At 34.2% G+C, this 22528-nt stretch overlaps 1 protein-coding gene across 17 annotated transcripts in view; it reads right to left on the bottom strand.

The window, feature by feature from the left end:
- Nucleotides 1-22528, bottom strand: part of NLGN1 (neuroligin 1) — a 732068-nt gene that overhangs the window by 581065 nt on the left and 128475 nt on the right. For 8 of the 17 annotated variants that reach the window (XM_036219182.1, XM_036219181.1, XM_036219186.1 and 5 more), the window contains 2 exons: nt 4172-4984; nt 3670-3729 (listed from right to left, as the gene is read on the bottom strand). In XM_036219182.1, coding sequence (XP_036075075.1) covers nt 3670-3729; nt 4172-4664 — 553 coding nt within the window. In that variant the 5' untranslated portion in view covers nt 4665-4984. The other 9 variants (XM_036219191.1, XM_036219195.1, XM_036219193.1 and 6 more) reach the window with 7 other exon arrangements.

Below are 22528 nucleotides of genomic sequence, written 5' to 3'. Positions count from 1 at the left end.
AGTCTCCTTTTAAAATCCTAAACATGTTGACAATGGTAGGATTCATTGTTATACATATTTAATTATGGAAAAAATCAGTCTTTGTTCAATAAACAACCAAATAAACCCTAAATTTGTAGAAAAGGTTTACAAATGAATTCAACAGTATCTCAGGTAAAGACTACTAAACAGAGTATGTAAAAGCAAAACATTTATGAAAGTCATGAATAAAATGTGCAAGGAGCCACGAATCATATCAGAGCCATGTATAAAGATTCTAATTTTCTGTACACTAAAAATTCTCTCACAGGAGAGAAACTTAGAGAAACAAAATGAAGCATAAGCAAATTAAAGCTACTGCTGATAGCAGCCAGGAGACTATGTTGGGCTGTTGGTCTGGACAGTATGAAAACACACATACTATTTAAAAATATTCACTAAAATGAGTATAGGAAATGTTTCCTGGAAATCAGTTGCCAACACTGGCTGACTGAATGCAATTAAGGTGAGCATTAAATCTGTCTTAAATAGAGTCAACTGAGAGAATAAAAAAATTACGATATATTGGAATGTGCAAAAATACTAAGAAGAAAGGGAGAGCAGAAGGATAAACAGCCTCTGCTATAGAATTTACCTACAGGAGGTAATTTAACATAATAAAAATGCATTTAATACAAGAAAGAATTAAGGCCAAACCTGACTCTACCACTTATAATGGTAGAAACTGAGTCAAAACACTAAACCCTCAGAACCTACTTTCTTATTTGTAAAATAAGAATAGCAATACTCTTTCTCATAATGTTTTTGTGATAAATTTTGTTTGTCCTCCACATCCAAATTCCAGTTTCTATCACATGCTATCTGCTTATTTGGCCAAGCATTGAGAGTCATCTCATCACCTCATTTTAAGCCTCATGCTTCCTTTCAATTTTGCAAGGAGAAATCCTGAAGAAATATCTAGAGAGTAATTAACATATGGCTAAAACTGTCATAGGGAATATACAAAGATAGATTAAAAAGTGCAACTGGGACCTATTTTAAACGAGAGGCAGCCTGTTGGCAAAATATATATGTATATATATATATATATATATATATATATATATATATATATATACACACATATATATATAATGTTTTTTTCTTCAAAAGCACAGGAAAATTTTATAAAAGTTCTATTTAAAAGTTATAGCAAGGTATCTCTGAAGGAGAAATAAGATTTTCTTGCTTTCACACAGACTAAAGTGCAAAAAAATGCTTTGTTCTTTGTAAGTTCACTTGAATGTAAGTTCTATAGGAAAAGAGATCTTTGTTTCATTACTAACTCCATTGAATAGCACATGACTTATAAATGGCAATTAAGAAACACTTTTGAATGATATAGTATGCACAGATTATAGTGTACTTGGCACAGGGGTGGGGTCCATTCGCCTCTGCAGATGACCACACACAATTTAAAAAGTAAGACATAAATAATAACAAGCCAGAATTTTTTTAGCACCTGGATAAAATGCAACACAACTATTCCTATAGTTCCTGAACCATCATTTACAAGCTTATGGAATTCTGTTGAAGAACTCATAGTTTATATGTAATATATGTTAGTATGTGCATAGAGATTAAATGCCTAATATTTTCTTCTACCAGGAAAATATAATTTCTTGAAGTGACCAGAATAGACCCTTCATGAGAGAGAAGAAAAAATTAAAAGTTTGGAAAACAAATTTCTATACTTATGCTTAAAATATCAAGCTCTAAACTTTAGTTTTGTTTATTTTAAAAGAACTATTTATGTAGAAAATTAAATTTAAGTTCTTTATTATTTAGACTGTGGAATACTATACAAACATCTATCAGCAGAAATTATTTAATATTAATAGGATATATTAAATATCAAAGCTAAATAATTTTTTAGAATGCTTGCTATAAAGACACTCTATAGATATGAGCTGTAAACCACACAGATCGAAGGAAGTAGCTATAGATTTTGTCCTTGGGGTAGTTATAAATTAGTTTAAAATTCGCTAAGTAAATAGCTCAGCCTATATACCTCTTTGCCAGCTCTCATAAAGCAGATAGAATGCACAATCCAAAAAACAATGAAAAAGAATTTTTTAATGAAACCATTCTTCTCTGAAGTTTTATGAGAAAAAGGTCACTTTCTCACTTATTAGCTTAACTTTTGGTGTCATTATTTTTTTGATTGTGGTATTTTTATGTATTATGCTCTGTTTATGCAATCTTCAATAGCATCTTTATTTATGACTTTGTGAATCAACATCTTTGTGATAGGAGGTGAAAGTCACTTAGCTAATTACACATGCTTGATATGCTGCATAATAATAACCACTGCAGTATTGTACATTAGTTGAAGGCATGTAAATTACTGCAGTTATTCTCATTTGAAGAAAAACAAGAGACTTTGATTTAGTTATTTCAAACACCTTTGTAGCCTCCATATCCACCTTCTTAAGTATATTATGGTTTTAACCCAAATCGTGGCATCAGTAATAAAATAAAAGTTAAACCCCATTCTACCAGTATGACCAAAGAAATAAGAACAAAAATAAAACAAAACAAAATTCAATTTAATGCAAATATTTCTGATGGAGAATTTTGTTATATGAAGCTTCTTACATAGAATGTGATCTTGATGAAACAGAACAGTTTAGTCACTCCCTACCCCACAAGGATGTTGTAATGAAATCTGACTTGGTCCAGCCAGGAGATTAGAAGTGCATAGAGAGATAGAATGTACAGCATTAGAATATTAATATGACTTCTGTATAAAGATTGGAAATTCTGCAAAGTTATGAATAAGGTCAAAGTAACGCTTAGATAATTTACTGCCATAGAAAATTATACTCTTCTATGAGTGATTTACTAGATGTTATACAAAAAAAAAAAAAAAAAAAAATGGAGTGTGGACAAGCTACATTCAGATGCAAGCTTGCAACTGTCAATGTCTACATTTGCTCAAACTGGCTAGAGGATGATTTGAAGGTTGATTTAATTATAGCTTCTGAATCATGTTCTTCCTTATGTTTTTAATTGTTTAACATAAATATTAAAAATGATGAAGTAATTTTAAGACTTAATATTCAGTATAAAAATATGAAAAATCTTGTTTACTTCTGGAAAAATAACTGAAAATGTAAAGACTGAGAAAAAGTACCATTACCCAATAACAGTAATTTCCCAAAAGTTATGTTAAATTTACCTTACATGAGAAAGTTCAATAGATGTTCTAAAGGAACTAAGACTAAATAAACAAAAGATTAAGCTTGTGACTGAATTTATCAATTCTAACAGAAATAGAAATCTATATCTCTAGATAAGTGTTCGCAAATCAAAATTGGCCAGTTGGGAAGGCAACCTTGTTTGGGTTCCTTGCAGACAACCTAATAGCCTAAGTATCATTTTCTGTATCCATAGACACAAAGCAGAGATTCAACTTCTGTTGATGCTACCAGCACCAAAACGCAAGGCTCCACCAATGAGTTTTGTGAGTGTTACTACTCAGCTAGAATTCTCTTTAATTATCTTTCTATTCCTTGACAGTCTTCATTTAATTCCACATATCACCTAATCATTCACTTCCAAGCATCAGCAAATCATCCTTAGGGAGAATATCTTGTTCTTCCTCTGCAAGCTTTTTCCCCCAGTTTTTATTTTCACTTTTATACATACCTCCTTTTCTACATATTTTCTTGCCGGGTTTTCTGGCACATTCCTTGGATATTCTTTTTACTGAAAAATGAATAGAAGACTAGAAAATAACATGGCGCTCCATCACAGACCGCCGGAACATGCAACACCACTATCTAACTTAATATGCTCCTGCATTTACTGAGTGCGAAAGATCCCCAATTTGTTGAGCCTGCACATGCAATGGAGAAATGTTGATGCATCTTCTCAGAAGTCATTTGGTAGGAAATGGAAATTAGGAACCCATTTCTACCTAAATATACGTGCTGTGGAGGAAAAAAAATGAGTAGGCACAGGAAAACAATAAGAACAGGTACACCAGCACACATAAACAAAAAGAGCTGCATGCACGCATGTAAAATGTCTACATGCTAACAGGAAAAGCCATGCATGCTACCAGTATACATGAATTAATATTGTTAGAGCTCACAATATAAAAGAAAAATATAAATATATCTCCCTGTTTTTCCTGCAGTAAACTCACCATCCTCAGTTGGGACATATATGTTTAAATATAGGCAGTCTTCACTCTGGTCTTGCACATATGATGAAACCACATCCAAGTTATTAGTAAACCATACAGGAAGCATGACTTCTGGCAATCTGCCATCAATGATATTCTGGGGACACACAGGAGCAAATTGAGTGGCATTCCTGATATCAGACCAGGAAGATGGTGGTTCTGGAGGCTGGAAACGATGTTCTCCTGTTGGTGGAGCTGCATATGGAACCCCAAGGAACTGAATAACAGGCCCCAGAATTTCATTGTTGAGTTCTTTCTTAATCCCTCTTATCTTGCCGAAGTTGGTGGTCACCAGCGGGTCTGCATCATCTAATTTTTGGGAGAGCACATGGGCAGCCTGAAGCAAACATCCCAACACACAGAGAGTCAGTGAGGCACCCAATCCCCTGTGTGCCAAGCATGCCATTACTGATCTCCAAACATAGTTTGGCCACGTGCATCTGGGTAGTGCCATGGTCCCACATTAGTTGTCTAGTTGCCTGTTTACAGTGAGGCAAAGATATTTGTATCCACTTTAGAAAGACCTTATAATGGTAGAATACGCCTCCAATCTTGTAAAGGTAAGCCTACTGAGAAAAGCTCGGAAAGCTCTTCCTGTAGCCAATGTCTCCCATTGATTTCACATGTATTGAAGTAGCATCTTCAATCATCACTATTTATCAGACCATATCCTATTGACCATTCTGTTTTCCATCGTAGCACTGTGGTGAGAATGGCCATTAACTGTAGATTTCCCTCTTATAAATCAAATCCAGTTAGTTGCAGGTCTATATCCTAGAAAAAATGAAAATAAATCATTAGTACAAACAAGCTAAAACAGACAGAATGATGATAACTAGACATTTTCCAAGCTACAGAAATACATGAATAGTAGCTTGAGTCAGGTAAAAAATTATGGTTTGATATGAGATGACAGGTGAAATAATTGATTATAAGATTGAGAAACTTGACTGCTGACTTTATACACATCTAAGTATAAGCAGGCCTTGTCCAAATATATAGTTTCAAGAGCATTCACAGTACAGTATTTTTCCAGTGAAGGTTATATGTGGAAATTCCTGTTTTTGATAGTCTTCAATTACTTTTAAAAACCACACAATCAGCAAACATGCTCAAAATTAGAACTCAATAGCAGAAACCTTTTTTAAAATATTGATAATAAATTACTGGAACATAAACAAATTTTTTAAGAATTATCGTTGCATTAAAAACAAACAAAAGGTAGTCCCCAATCCCATGCTATGTAGAATAAACAAAGCTAATGTTTAAACAAGAAAACTAGTATTAGTTCCATATGATCTTTTAAGTGCAAATACCTTATAAGGTAAAAATACTTGCTATTTCTCAAAAGTCATATAAAATCATTGGTTACAAGTTCCTCACCTTAAAGTCAAGTCCAAAAATTTGAAAAACAAAGTGACAGAAGTTGGCATCATTTTTTGCAGACAGTTTTTTTTTTTACCATCTAGCTATATAGTTTACATATCAGTAAATTTGCAATGTGAAAATTAATTTGAGTCAGTCAATATATTTTAAATTACAATCTTTGTTCTTGCTATCTGTTAGAGATCAGAAAAGAATAATAATAATAAAAAGACTGTTCAGTAATTTAAAAGAACAATCATTCCTAATCATGGCATCTTGCATATTAACGCTAATCAAACACCTACCACTGTTTACCCAGTTCAACTTAAAATGCATCAGAATAAAATGTAGCATTCAGTGTGGTGCAATTCACAGTATAATCTTACATTAACTTCAAAATAGCCTATAACTTGGTATATTTGTCTTTTCTGGCTCAAGCCACCTTTTAAAGTGCTTACTTTGAAAATAATAGTGTTGATATGTATTACAGATGGTTCTATCCTGTCATTTTATGGAAAGATTCTTGAAGAAGTGCTAGTCTGGCAGTGAGGCTGTCCTGATTTTGTGTTATTGAAAAGGAGATTGTAAAAACTATATAGGGCAGCAAGAGATTTGGTTCAGCCTGGTGTTCCTTTAGCTCTGAACAATCCATCACAGAAGGCAATAAGGAGATAAATGTCTTTCTTCAAATCTGTGTTAATTTGCATACCTTGGCTGTGAAAGCACATTAACATACAAAAGACAGGCTTAGACCCATCCCACTCTTGTCCCAGAATTTAGACTGAAGATTTAGCTACATAAACCCATTTCGGTTAAGAGTATGTTATGCTTATTCTTGTGCAGAATCCTGGTAGGCCACAGCATGGCTGAGTTTTTCCTAAAACATTTTGATGTTTAAAAACACCTTTATTACACCTAAAATAAAGGACCAGTGGTGAGGCCTTAAAAGTCTCCATCACTATTTTTTATTCAGCCTAATTTTCAAGTACAATACTTTCCAAAAACTTTTTACATACGTTGTATTTCATTAATAATAAAAAGTACTTGTTTGGTTATTAATAAAATAACATTTATTTTTGTATTTACAAATCCTTAGCTGTGTTAAAAATAATGGAGCTCCTGTTTCCCACTGATGTGCTACTCTAATACAATTAAATTGTGAAAGATTCAAATCCTGCACACCATGGTAAATTTTCACATTCTAATAATGTTTAGCTTCTGAGGTTACAAAAATATGCCATTTCTCATGGGCTTACCTGTACAGAGAACTATAGCATTGACCCCAAAGATTTTTCAGAAGTTGCTACTATAATACCAATAGCCAAGTGTAATGAAAAAAAAATGGTTTGTTTAAATTATTAAAATTTCAAATATATGGATATCTATTTTATTATCTATAATAATAATATATATTATATATATTACATATATATTTATTATATATCTATACCTAACTATAAAGACTTGAATTTTTGGCAAGTTTTTTTTTCCTATTTATTGGTGCTTCCTTAGTATATTCTAAACCCTTAGCTTTTATGCATATACATCTCATTTACAACAACCCTATAATACAGATTCATCAGTTATCCTCTGTTTACAGATGAGGAACTAAGAGTTAAAGAGGTTAAATACCTTGGCCAAGGTCTTTCAGTTAATCAATAACAGATTCAGGAGCCCACTGACATCTGATTTAAAGGCCATCCTCTAGATTATTGTACATGATGTACTCTTTCACTCCACAATTAATACTTAAAAAAAATTGATCCTAGTACATTTAAAATTGAATTGTGAAAGTGTTTTATGTTCCTTCAGAACATAGAGTCTAGGTAAATACTCTGACAGTTTCATAGAAACATGAAATTTAAATGGTACACCCTGTTAATATTGAAAGTTTAGACTTTATTTTATTACATTTTTTAACCTTTTTAAAAAATTTTACATTGAATGCAATGATTGATTGTTTATGTTAAAATAATAATAGGTAACAAAAAACAACCTTATTTCATAATAGCCTAAATGTCCACTAATCGATATTGACGAATTATGATATAGTCACATTTTAGAATTCTATACTTCAGTGCAAATAAAGAACCTAAAATAATATATAAACATAGATAAATATCAAAATTTTTAAATAGATCAAGTTGCAGAAGATTATGTAAAATACTATTTAAATGAAGCTTAAAATATGTAAAATAATACTACAAATTCTTCACAGACACATAAATATGTATTAACAGGACATTACAATCCCTGGGTAAGAAGGAAAGAGAATGAACTTAAGTTCTAACTATTATTAATTAATTGGCACCTAAGATAGATAACTTGTGGTGAGGCCTTAAAAGACCAGTAGTTAATTAACTACAGCAAGTTTTACAAATCTTAGTATTTGACAGTGTTGGGTTATACACAAACACACAGACTCATATGCACACACACATCTTTTTATGGAATTCTCTGTATTTTCCTGTATGTGCAAAATATCTTATGATAAAAACATTAAAATAGGTCAGAAAAGCCTTACTTAGCAGACCAGGCAGTTAGGTGATCCTATCAACCCACACACAACTAGCTTCGTCTGACTTTGAAGTTAGTGGAGATACAACCTCACAAATTCCTCTATTATTCCTCCCTTTGGGTTAAAGCATTTGTTATCCCACTGAGAGAAATAAAATAGAAAATAAATAACATTTAAAAAGACATCATAAATGAGAATATATTATCTCACTTGCATTAATTCATCATAATAGCTGGTTTATCAACTAGTTTGTTCCTGAGTGACTCAGCCCAAAGAAACGATTATGAAGAAAGTAAAGAGACTGTCTGAGACATTAGATAATCACAGTGAGTGGCCACATTCATCAATCTTTCATTAGCTTAACAAGCCTTTACTGGTATCTATAATGTATAAGCCGTTGTGTTCAATGTTTTGAGGATTTAAAGACAAGTATAATCCAGTCATTGTTCCCAAACAGCTACAATATTGTTTTGTAGAAATGAATTGTTTTCTTTTTGTTTTTGCTTTATTTTTTAACTACCCCTCCCCATAAATTTCTTATTCAAGGGCAAGGATTTTGTGTTTTGTTTTGTTTTTAAATAATATCTTATATCCATCAAAAAATCCATGTGAAAACGCTTTACAGAGTGTAGGGATTGGTAAATCTCATCTGATCTAGATAGAATGCATACTTATCACCGAGCTGCAGAGAGTTTGGCAAATATAATCAATTGCCGTTATTTATTGTAGCTATGCTCTATACAGTCATTGCAAACACTGAATTGGGGAACACGGATTCATTGCCCCTAGGGATATATATAAATATACACACACACACACACACACACACACACACACACACGCACACACGTGTTTAACATAATTCTGTTATCATCTTAAACCTTAAAAACACTTCATGCTAGTAGATTCTATTTTCTTTACAAGAGAGAAAACAAGATTCAGAAGTGCCTTGTCTGAGGCCATCCCACTAACAGGGCCAGAGTTAGGACTCCAACCCCCTCTAACCGGCTCAGAGCTTGAGTTTCTTGCATTATTCTACTTTACCTCTCTCCTGATCCTCTGTTCAGCTCTGTATGAGAGCTGAAACAAGAAGGCAGAGCATCACCTTGATCAACCTCAGCTGGAAACATGCTCATAGGGCAGCTCAAAGTTTTTTTCTGCTTTGCTTATGTCTGTGAATGACAGTGAAAGCACCATGAGTATTGATTTTGGAGTTACAAATAAATTGTAATGAATAAGCAAGTTTGCAAATATAGATCCAGGAATAATGAAGACTGACTATATTAATTAAAGCAAAGTAATGTTTTGTACCTATGAGTTTCTGAGTTGAGTACAGGATATATCAGCCTGTCAACAGTACTTAGTAATAATATTTGATTTAAAAATTGGACTTAGTAATGATAATTTAATAATACTTGTATTTAATAATAACTGGTTTCTATGGAGTGTGGTGATTTCCAATGGCCAAGTCTGGCGGTATAACTGGAATGTATCTATGTGACCACTTTACTGTAAGAAAACTTGACCACCAACAGATTTGGGGCTTCCTATACCAATATGTTTCACATGCACACTGGTGGCAAGACCTAGAGACAAGAGCTACCCTGTATGATCCAGCAGTGGGACAACAAAAACGCCTGAATCTGAGATTTCTGGACCCTATGCAGTATATACCCTTTTCCTGTTGTTTCTCAATTGTATTTGTTGCCTGTAATAAAGCTGTCCAATGAGTATAAATGATTTGAGTCCCGTGAGTCCTTTCTGTAACTGAACACTTAAAGTAACTAATGGGTAATTAATTCACATAGTAAGTACATAAAAACAAGATGAATAAGCAAATGAATACAATCGACAAAATGTTGTTAGGCTTTACAAAGAAGAAACAAGGCTACCTTGAGTTAGTAGATTAGGAAAGAATTCATAAATCAGGGAGAATTTGAGCTGGGTCTCAAATAATGAAGAGGGCTGGAACAAACACTGATGGTCATGGAAGAGATTCAGGCAAAGGGTGCATTCCAGGAACAGTGGAAACGATATGTAGTAGGTACTGCCATGCTCAACCTCCCAGGAGCTAGCTCACATCCCAATCACTGGTCCACACCCATGGAGAAAGGCCTAGCCTTTTTGTCTCAATGCAGACCAGATCCAAAGGACCACCTCAGCTCCAAGGCTCTGTGGAAAGGGGCAGAGGGAGGAGTTGATTGTGATTCTCTCACTCCCTCCCCCGTACTTTTTTCCAATGGCATGCTCCAGTAAACTTTTTGATGGCAAACTTCCATCCCAGAGTCTTTATTTCTTCCCTGGGAAATCTAACCTATGGCAGAAAGGAAGAAACAGCTACAGCTGAGGAGCACACAGTTTAGTTTGGCCAGAACACAGAGTAAATGAAGTTGAGCATTGAATGAGACTGAAAAGGCAGGTTACAGCCAAATCAAGCAAGCCTTTCATTAAAAGGCTAAAGAGCTTAGACTTTATTCACTGGGTGATGAAAAGCCATTAAATATTCCTAGTAAGGGAAGAGTATTATTAAATTTATTCACAAGAAAATTAAACTGGCAGTACTGTGGAGCAGGAATCTCCAAAGTACTGTGTTCATATGCCACCACAAAATGACCAGGAGAAAAGGGAACTTCTACGTATCACAATATTTTATGTAAAACAAAAATAGAAAGAAATTAATCTTTGCTAATATGAATTAATGGTTTAATACAAGTGTCTTCACATGGTTGTGTAATTCACATAGCGCTAGAAATGTTAAGAGGGTGTAAAATTCTATATAACCCAGTAGGTTTACCAGCAGTGGCATTTTATTGTTGTTTTGTTTCTTTTTTAATGCATAGTGATGTGTGAGAGTTTACATCATTGGATAAGTAAATTTATACATTTTTTCATCATGTTTTAATTGAAGTAACTATCACAAAACAGACTGCTGAATCATTTCCCACAATGTATATGTGGATTAAAGAAAATACTAGCAATACAACCACAAGAACAAGAAATGAGCAGAAATGAAACTTCTCCAACCAATAGTACAAGTTTTTCATCAGCTAAATTGCAAAACTAAAAACAATAGCTATTTAATCATATATAATAATAAGTTAAGCAAACATCAAGAAGACAACTTGAAATACTGATTTATATCTATCTTATTAGCTATAAGTATACCCTAAGAATCTCTATGCCTTGAGGTATTAATGGATGCTGGAATGAAGACTTCCAGATTTATAACATATTTAAAAAATACTGGTTTTATCTTTCTTATCTTTTAATGTCTATTTTTCTGTATGTTTTTCAATCTGATGATAGAGATATTTGTGTAGGAGTATATGTATATATTTTATACTTTTTATGGTTTGGTTATCAAAAACTCAAAATTATATGATCACAAAGGTTTGGGGACCATTACCTTAGTGAATGAATTCGTGATAAAGAAACTAGAAACAATTTCATTTTCATGATCAGTTTGAAGTATAGCTTAGAATATATCCACACTTATCTAAAAATGACCATGAAAAAAACTAATGTATAGATCATCAACCACTTGCCAAGCTTTTGTAGTAATCCTTCTAATTATTTCTTTTTCTAAATGTACCTTTCTGGTACTGCATATCTTCCTATCCAAATTTAAGTACTCTGTTCAACCCTAGAATTATCATTTCTGATGATCTTTGCTCCTTGAAATTTTACCATTCTTGCCTTGCTTATCCCCAGTCCTAACTTCTACCATTTATGCTCTGCTTCAGATCATAGAATGTTGCTGGAAAAAGTTTCAATACCACCCTGTTTGTAGCTGCTCCAAATTACATGGTTCATGTTATTTAATCCTCACAACAAACTTATAAGCCAAGTACTCTTGTGTGAGATGAGAAAAATGATGATTTAGTTAGTTATAGTTATACAGCTTTCTTAAGACCACAAAGCTCAGAAAAGGCAGATCCAAGAAACAAACCTAACTCCAAAGAACATGCTCTTTCTTAATCTTTATGATACCCAATGTTTTGCTTTGCTCCCCAGTGAGACTAACTCAAAGAAATCATATGCTCAGTTTGAGGGTTTGAGGAGAGTGAAACACACAGGACATCAACAGGAAGGAAATGAAAAGATTGTTGATCTGCTTGCTGGGGTTAATCAATAGGCATAATTTGGAGCAGCTGCAAAGGGTCTCCTCTAAGATGGGAATATCAAAGTTTTATATGCTGATTACGTAGAAGTTCAAGAAATGCCATGGCCCACATCATGGCCATACCAAAATGTAGCTACGGAGAACTAATGTGGTGACAAATATATACTTCCATGACCATTATGAATTAATCACTAGATTAATGGCTAGCACCAACTGAGCACAGACTGGGGCCAAACAGTGAGCTAACTGCATCACCTCATTTAATTGTCTTCATAAAGTAGAGATCATTATCATCAAAGTAACAGATAATTAAATTGAAGATCTGAAATACAAAGCCACTGAAATACTTTTCAATAAAAAAGAAAATGGTTCTGTGAATATAGTGAATCCCCACACACAGAAAGAGATAAGGCAGAAGAATTAATAGACTCTACAGATAAACGCTGCCTCCTTCTCAATTTTGTCCAGAGCCTCCCTCTAGGAGTTAAGGTAGGCAAGTCTCAATAGTTTTCCAGAGTTACAGAAAAAATAAGCAATTCTACTTGTTCTCTTTCTCGTTGGGCTACTTCCACTCTAAAATGAACCTTTCCAATCATGTGAGAAAATGCAATGTTAAAGAGAAAAGGAAAATTAAAATTTGGCAGTAATAGGAAAAAAAGTTTTAGCAAGTAAATATTTTAAGGACAATAAGGATACAAATCATGAGTATGTTGCAGAGGTATGTTGCAGCTCTCTTTGTGAAAAAAAATTAAAATATATATATATATATACACATGTATATGTATATATATGTGTGTGTGTATGTACATATATATATGTAATCTCTCAAAGCCTAGCTCAAAAGTCTGTACTTCCTTCCCAGATCCTTCCAGCCAGAAAAACACTCTGTTTCCTCAACTCTCAAAGCACTTGTTTCTTTTCTTGTGATTGAACCCACAGTAGTTTTTATCACAGTAATTTATAAACTCAGCTTCTCTCTTCATTCTTACATTACTTAGCGTGAGGCACTGGAGAGGCCAACATGAACAAGAGGGAAATAGTGCTGATTCTCTACAAGATTGCAGTTCAATGGGGAAGACAAACTTTATGTAAATCAATTACACAGATAACTATTTAGTCATAAATGCTTTGCCAAAGAGGATAATGCAGAAGCTCTCAGGGGAGATTTAATGAGTCTTTGAGTGGAAAAGATGATTTTATTCAAGAAGTGATCTGTAAACTGAGTTCTGAAAGATGAGTAGGACTTGGCAGGTAAGGACCAGAAGTTGTTAGACAGGCAAGAGGAGATCCAAATGCTGTGAAGCCTGAGGCTTTCCAAGAACTAAGAGATCAGTGTTACTTGAAAGAAGGGTAGACAGCAGGCTGGAGAGGAGCTGACAATTCAAGAATTTCTAGGCCATTTTAAGAATGTAAGATCTTATCCCAAGATGATGAGAAGAATTATAATCACAAAAATAACATGATCAGATTTGCCTTACTCTTCAAAAATAGAGGCTATAGCTTTTGAATTGTTGATTTTTAGTAACCATTCCCCAAAACAATTTATTACATTGTAGGTCATCAGAAAATATTTCTTGAATGAATAACTCATTCATTCATTATATTATATTATTTTTCATCAATTAACCCTATCTCAGTTTTTCTTTATCTCTGTGATGATTGACCTCTGTGAAGGCATTATCTCAATTAGAGTTGCAACAAGGGAGGTAAAACAGAAAAGAGGTAGAAACAAATTAAAGTACAATGAAAATCCTCATTATCCAGTATGTGCATGGGTAACCATATAGACTGGTAGCTAATTCCATTATTATTTGGCAAAAAAAAAAAAAAAAAAAAGGTTCTAAGATGCCATACCAGCTTTTCTGGCAACACAAAGCAAAAAATATCAAAATGATAGCCTTTCCTTCTGCATTTCACAACTAAATATTTCTTCTATGACCATCACTACAACAAATGGCTAAATATTAGAGTTTCTTGTTAGCAACAGATATTGTTAAATCTAGAATCTACTTAGAAGTCCTGACTTCCAAATAAATAGGAAGGTAAAGTTGGGTGAGTGGGGCAGGAAATGATAAGACAGGGGAAAAAACAAAACGAAACAAACAAACAAACAAAAAACCATGAACAACAATTTTAATGTAAATGTAAAATACTACAGGATACATTTGAAAACCAATTGATAACTCTGTGATCCCCCATAAGAAAATGAGTAATCACTCAAGAGCTCAGGAGAGACAGCCAGGTAGAGCTGATTACTTCTCTTGATATTAAATTGATGCTTTTTTTCTGAAAGGGGCCACCTTTAGGTCACGAGTCATTGCTTCCAGAAGCAACTTAATTACGCTGCCAGTATCTTTATAGAGAAGATAGCACACTCTATCATCAATGCTATACTCTGAATTCACTATTTAAGCTTATTTTCATATCCAGTGAACTGATGTGCCTGGGAATAGTGGAGAATTGCCATTCCTGGTGCCGTACTTAATTAAAGTCTTCTGAAAAAAAAAAAAAAAAAAGTCTTGTTGCCAGAGAATAGCTACAACTTTGGCAGAGGCAATGCTAAGTTTCTCAGCATGGCCCTGTGCCAAGGTTTGTCAATCTTGACCCCTTAGAGGATGATTAGCAGAGATGAGGAAGTTAAACCTTTGTGTCCATTTACTCCCAGGCTTCTGCTGGAATTGGCAATTACTATGGTGACTATTGTTTAAGAAGTAACTGTCTACTAGGAACTGGACTAAGACCACCAACTCCTTTCATGAAGGCACCAAACAACAGTAATGGTTTCCTGTCACTCTTGACCTGGCTTAGAATGCAGCCAGTGGCCCAAAGAGGAAAGAATATTACACTTGCAATCTTCCTCAGATACCCACATCTTTTATTTTCTCTTCACATTACAGTTTTATTAGTACTAATAATAAGCTTCAAAACAACATTCTGAACATCAGTGTAATAGAATATCAATGTTCTGTTAACATTGTATAACAGAACATGATTCGTGTAATAGAACATCAATGAACAGATAGTCACAAGAATTTAATATACGCTCGGAATATAAGTTGCTAAATGAAGTTACTGTTTATATAAAATTGAATAATAGGCAACTAAGAATCAAAAAGTATTTTAAAAAATGGAAAAGTACTTAAATAATGACTGAAATGTCAAAACTTCATTATATTTTGGATCTTATTATCCAAGTTCTAAGTGTTTGAAATAATAATCAGTGCTTCCAAATTTCCTTGAGATATCACATTTTCTTCATGGCAGAAAATAACTCTAATGTACATTTTGGTAAATTATCCTATTTCATGTGCAAGCCTTGATAAATAACATATCAACATAGAGTTAATAAACTATATACAAAAATCATTAAAAGTCATTCTTCTAACTAGATCCCTTTTTGCTTTTGGAATTTCGCACATGCCTTCAAAATATCTATCAATTCAAATAACAAATGATTTATTTAAAAAAAAAAAACAAAAATGAAGAGACCAATTTTAAGCAAAGTTACATATGAAGCTAGAGCCCGGTCTCTTATTCATTTAACAAGTATTTAATAGTCACCAGTAATGTGTCAGGCACTGTTTTGGTTGCTGGGGAGAAATGCACATAGCTTTAAAAAAGCAGACAGAAATCCCTGCCGATCATCACAGGTACAATACTGTTTCATTACATACAATGTTTTACTTCTGTATATTCAGTAACTCCTCTGATGTTATTACTAAAGACCACAGCTCTAAATACTAGGAACTTGGACATCAGTCTCATAGTACAACATGCATTGGAACACTTGGCAGTTAAAGAGGAAATGAAACTGGTGGTGTTTTTTTTTGTTTTTTTTTTGTTTTCCATAAGAAAAAGAATAGATAACATTGTCACTTGTGTGTAAAGTTTTAGACAGCTAAGTAATATAGATTTAAATTAAAAATGACAGGTGCACTTATTTGAAACATAATGGTCACTGAAGTGAATCTTTATTCCTTCTAGTGTTGTGGTTAACTATTAAACAGCTCGAGTAGTATTTTCGGGTGCAAGTATTGTGACAACTGTTAATCAATGTCATATGTAATAATCACTGTTTTCCTGGTTAATTCTGTCATACAAAAAGTGGTTGTCCTATGAGGAAAATGTATACTACTAATAGTCCCATTAGTTTTTAGCAAATCGATATCATCATAGATTTCATATGTAACATTGTTAAATTTCCAAGCATAGTGAATATTCCATATGACAGTATAAAAGTATTCACCATAACTATTTTTTAAAAGGCAACAAGAATTTTCAATTTACTTTGAAACATTACAATTAATCTCTTTTTTCTTCTGAAGACTCAACATTCATTGGGTATGACAAAGAACAAAAAACTACTGTTGTACATAAGTGATGTTCAACATCTATATAAATAAATTAGGATGTCAGTTGGATGTTTCCAAGAAGGCAGTTGTTGAGAAAGATATATAAGACCCCCATTTTATGGTCTGACTTCTTCACTCTTTCCAGATTGTACTTCTGTTATTTAGATACAGACAAAATGGAAGAAAACCACATTCTAAGGCAATATTTGCTAGACATTCCACCTCCTCTTCAATTTCTGGCCCTCAATACGCTATAACTACAAAATAAATAAGTAAGCAAACAAATAAATAAAACTATGTATTTTTTCTATTATGCCAAAAGTTAAACAGAATTATAGGTGCAGGTAAATGTATAGATACATAAGCAGTTTTCTTATTGAAGAACCACTTACAGCACTCGCAAAGGGGTGGCATGGGCTCTAGCTGCAGGCATATGTGGTATTAAAGAAGCAGACTACAGAAAAAGAAAAGATTGCTATGTGGCCTATCTTAAGGGAATTAGTATTATGTACAAAAAGTGTAGCTAGATATACAGTTAAAATACTAAACAAAAATTGCTACGGAAACCAGAGAAAAGGGAAAATACTGTAAAAAAGTATTTATTTTCTTATTTCATAAGTCAGACCCAAGCTCAGCAACTTAAAGGCAGATCCTAAGATGTCAACTGCATTAAGTAGGTCTAAGTCTCAGCCTGAAAGTTTATTTCCTGTGATGTACCACTGTGGTTTTTGATTTTACATCTGTAACAGTAACTTAAATTGCATTTGTTCCAAAATGAATTTCATGCTCAACTTGTTTTTCTTAATTAAACTTCCTTTAGCAGTCCCTAATATGTGTATTATTAAAACTCATTAGTCCCATTCACGGTTGCCTGTCATTTTTTTTTTTAATTTTTTTGGCTACACATTCATATATTGAAGTGCTCTGTTGCTATATATAGAAGGAAAATTAAATAATAAATATGAGACTTGAACGTTTTATGAGTGTCAGAATGAGAGAGTGCCTGCAAGGCCCATAAGGTTTCACACAAAAGAGGCATTACTACTAAAGCTAACATGCTGACACATCTCTGATCTATAAAGTCTGCAGTAATGGCAGCAGTAAAGTGTTTTGCCATTGACTAGAATTTCTCTATACGTGAAACGGAAAGAGGCACAGAAGAGATTATACTGTCTGTTATAAAAAAATTAATATAAAATCCCCCCAAAGTTTAATTCCTAATAATTTCTAATGCCTGGATTGATTTATTAGCTTTCTCTGACTTCAGTTAAGCTTAGAGTTGGCAGTCTTTCTCTTTCACACAGTTTTGCTATCAAAAATGAGTGTGTTTTTGCTTTGGTGGTGGGAGGGAGGGGTAGTTCTTCAAAGCAGAGATAATTCATGGAATTGTAGCAACAATTGACATTGCCAAAATCTGTTACTGTAAAGAACTCGTTCTTAGAAACAGTGGATAATGTTGTTATCCCACAAGGTTAAGCAGTTAACTACCTCAAAATATTTTAAATTATCTTTTAAAAGGTATTGAAAATGACATACTAGATTCATCACAAGTGTTCGTTACTTTTTAAAATTTTTATGGGCTTTGCAAATTTGAGATATTAAAAATAGAAATTTTAAATTAACTGAAAGTCCAGTTTTGTTTTTTATTTCTTAGTAAAGTTAAAGAGATGAAAGATTTGTATTTTGGGATTCCATTTATTAAATTTCTACAAATCACTAAAAAAGGATTGCCCTTCTTACTTTGCTTTCGATTGAGTGCATAGTAATTTAATTTTAAAAAATCAGTTCATATAGAATAACATTTAACTGTATTTAATCTTCCCAAAGTCAAAGGAAGCAGCAGCAAATGTGTTGTCTCCCCCTTCAATGTTAGGCCCCTTAGAGCACATGTGAGGCTTTCAAGGGACAGGTGCAGCTGTCAAGCAAAGGTCCAGTTTTCCCATAGGGAGGAGTTTTGGGGAATCCAGTGCTATTTCTTGTCATGTACATTAGGAACTGTGCTTGAAATTTTTAGCTTCCATTCCTTCACCCCAAATTATTTCACTTTATGATATTCTGTAACAAAACTGGAACTGATAGGAGCCACCATGTTTTTTTTTTTAAATAATCATGACCAAAAATACGTATTTGGAAAAGGTAGAGCAAAATGTAATTAATTTTTTAAGTGAACTCATCAGGTTTTCCCATAGCTCTTAATGTGATCCACTATATCCATGGAGAACATTTACGTAACTGGGTACTTGCCTTGTTCTTCATTTACTGGCTACAGTTTTAAATTGTTTTAAGGTATGTACTTTTATTTCTTTTATTCAGATCATTATTTACTTTCCAAAGTGAATTGACCACCTACAAAGTTTACCAAAGCTTTCTGTAGAAACTGCTTGTGGAAACCAGAGTAGGCCAAAGTTTCCCTTTTCTCATTCCCTCCGCCAAAGAGAATAGAATGAGGGACTAGAAAGTACTGATTATCCTTAACAGAGAAAAATACTGTTCAAACAAGACAAAGGCATGTTAAGCTGAGTTTCCTGCTTTAGCACTATGAACATGCCATGACCACTGGTTCAAAGACTGCAAAAGATGCAAGTAAACTTTTTCACGTTCCATCTACTTTTTATATTTTTAATCTACTTTTATGTCAACACTATATTCCCTTCTAAACTAAAAAGAGAAATCCTAGCCTACCTCACATTCACCTTCATTATTTATTTAATATATTATTCTCTGTCTTCTTTCATTGGTTTATTCTTTTAAATATATTAAATTTTACTGGACTTTGTAGCTAGGACTAGTGGTTAGAATGTACCAATACATAGAGCATCCATTTCTCTAGTTTGCACTACATGTGAACCATGTGACTTAAAGTTATGTAAAACAAAAGGTAAACCTAGACTCTCAGATATCATCTTAAAATTAAAAATTGAGCTTCTAGAAACTATTTCTTGCTATTTCTATCATTTTGAGACACACAGAGTCTGCAGAAATAAAAACTATCTAACTTTTCACTATAGAATCCTTGGGAGTCAAAGTTTTATACTTTGCTAGTTCATCTCTTTTTAAAAAAAGGCATGTGCTTGTTTCAAAACTTAGTTTTAAAAAACACATGTACACAGACATCCAGGAAGAAAGTTTGGTGAAGCTCCTCTTTTAATACCAAGATGTCTGATGTATCTCAAATTCCTGAAATAAGTGAGCACTGAGAAGATGAATTCCTGAAATAAGTGAGCAAATTCCTGAAATAAGTGAGCAATGTCAGATGACATTGAAGAGTAGCCTTTCAAGAAGAAATAATGAAGAAGTGTCAATGTTAAAACCATAAAGCTATCTACATACATTTCATAATCTGTGAACATAAACCCCTGAAAAAATTTTTTGATGCTTTTCTTCAAAAGATTAAACTGTACCAAATACATCATCTTATAATTTATTGATTATCTATTTCCATTTTATTCTAATGTGTTTGAATGTGGAAAGGTTTGAAATTGAACAAAACGGCCTTAAATAGAAAAAAAAGCCAACTAAAATATGATGCTGAGGAGTCAGAAGAACGGGAGGGGGTCATTAACTTATTAACATATCCATATTTATCTACGTACACATTTTAAATGAATCATTTCTTTATCTGTTATTGTTCTGAGCCTATGTGGATGCCAAAACTCTTTCAGAATATGCTTTTTTGGATTCCAAAGCAACTTTTAGCTTCCTAAGTCAATTAATATTCACTCATTTGAGCGATTATTTTAATTATATCTGCTGAAATTGATTTTCTTTCTGTAAATGATAAGCTTTCCTTGAGAGCCACTATATATATATACACATATTTTTTTTTTCAAAGGGAAAAAAAAATTCCCTGAATTCAGCTGCAAGAAAATGTCTGGGAACGCGCGCGCTCCGCTCAGTCGGAAAGAAAAGCCAGTAAGTGGCGAGGCAGCCAGGGTTGGGATGCATCAGAAACGCAGCCCGCTGCCTGGCGCACTCGCCAGCCAGGGCCCTGAGCAGAAAGGCTGCAACGCCTTCCTGGACTCTTCCAACTCGAAGAAAGTTACCTCGGACTGTATTATGCAAAGTCGTGCAAGTGAATTACAAGACAGTGAATGTGGCCACTCACTTCTGTCTCGACCCGATGCAGTCACCCTGTAACCCTTTAGCAATCGGCTGAGAGAAGGGGGAGGAGGGGAAAAGGGAGAATGGGGGTGGGGTTGGAGAATGAGACAATATGAAAACGGCCAATTGCCCCTGAAAAATTCCGGGAGAAGCCGACCGCAGCCGAAACCGCTGCCAAGGCAGCCGCGATTTTTACTTGGTCCCTCCCCACCCACATGCAGGTTTTCCAAGGTATCACTGCTTCCTCTCCGTAAAGTATCAGTAGGAGAAAGCGCTGGATCCAAAGAGATCTCCCAAGCAGGAGATTTTCAATGCAAACCTGAGAGCTTGGAGGATGTCTTGGCTTCCCCACAGACGCCACAAAATAAGGTTTTTAAGCTAGGTCTAGGTAGCTCCCCAGCGATCCATCCGGAGATGCGCGAGGTGGTTTTGCATCCCCCCCTTCTCTTTCCATCTCACAGGCACCGCGTCCGCAGTACCTTCCGCGCAGCGAGCGGCACACAAACCTCGGCAACCCCCTCCCAGTAAAAGAACCCCAAACTTACCCTCAGTAAGATAAATCCACAGATGAAGACCCCTCATCTTCCCCCAGTTCCCTTCCAATAATTCAAGGAGACAGTTTCTACACTTCGCCGTCAAATTCAAGCTCAATTGGTCAAAGTATTTACCAGTTTCTAGAGGCTTTTCGGAATCTTGAGCACTCGGTAATTCTTGTTTCAGATTTCAAGATCCTTCCTTTATTATTTTTTCTTCTTTAAGCAGCCGCAACCCCAGTTTTGCGCCCCCTCCTTTTTTCTTTTCTTTTTTTCTCTTTCCTTTTCTTTTTTTAAAAAAAATTATTTTTTCCTTTTTTTTTTTTTATTCACCCATGGACACTTACTTCCAAAACGTGTCGATTGATCCTTTTTTCTCTCCAGCTACAACCACAATCCAGAATCCTGGGGACCCAAAGCCACCTCCATGTAAATCCGACCATCAGGCAAGAAATCCAAATGATCAAACAACGTTACTTCTTTCAGCTGCAATCAGATAATCCTACTAATCCAATAGATTTATCTCGATTGGAAATTGACCTCAAAACTGAATCCTCGGCGCTGATATCCAGTAGAGCAATTTCGTAGTCCTGTTCGAGTGACCAAAATAACTGTAGTTTTTTTCTTTCGTTCCTTCCTTCTTTTTCTTCTTCTTCTTTTTTCTTTTTTCTTTTTTCAATCTTTTTGGATTCTGGGTGCACTGCTCGTAAAAATGCCGAGGACCCTGGTTTTCCCCTAATATAGGTTTCTACTCCAAATCGGTGCAGGACGAAAAATGGTACAAAGGTACCCCTAGTGGCTCGAGGTAATATTGCAGAGATCTCACTTTTTTCCCCCCCCCCAATCCCCTCGCCTCACCTTTTTTTTTTCTTTCTCCCTGTACTTAACCGGCCTCTACAGTAGTTGAGCAAGAAGGCTGAATGGAGATTACCATGAATAGAATATGATTGCTTGAAAAAACCGTGCGCTCTTTCCTTTTTGTTTTAAAGACTGAATCTTCTAGGCTTCTGCCTCCCGCAGCACTCATCTTTCTACAGAATTTTCCCCAATGGCATTTAGTAGCTAAAATGACAATTTCGGGCAACTAGTAATTTCAAAGCAAGTGTACTTGTTTCCTGAATAACTATAAATATCAAAAGTTTCGGTCTTCCTCAAATATGCTGCTTTTAGAAAAACCCTTAACATTTTTTTCTTTTAAAGGAATATATGTGTGTGTATGTATGTATGTATGTATGTGTGTGTGTGTGTGTGTGTGTGTGTATATATATACACACACACACATACACACACACAAATGCTCCAAATGATATATATATATATATATCA

The sequence above is a fragment of the Rousettus aegyptiacus genome, unplaced genomic scaffold, assembly GCF_014176215.1.
Source record: "Rousettus aegyptiacus isolate mRouAeg1 unplaced genomic scaffold, mRouAeg1.p scaffold_m13_p_4, whole genome shotgun sequence".
NCBI lineage: Eukaryota > Metazoa > Chordata > Mammalia > Chiroptera > Pteropodidae > Rousettus > Rousettus aegyptiacus.
This window is presented reverse-complemented; position numbering and strand designations above follow the sequence as displayed.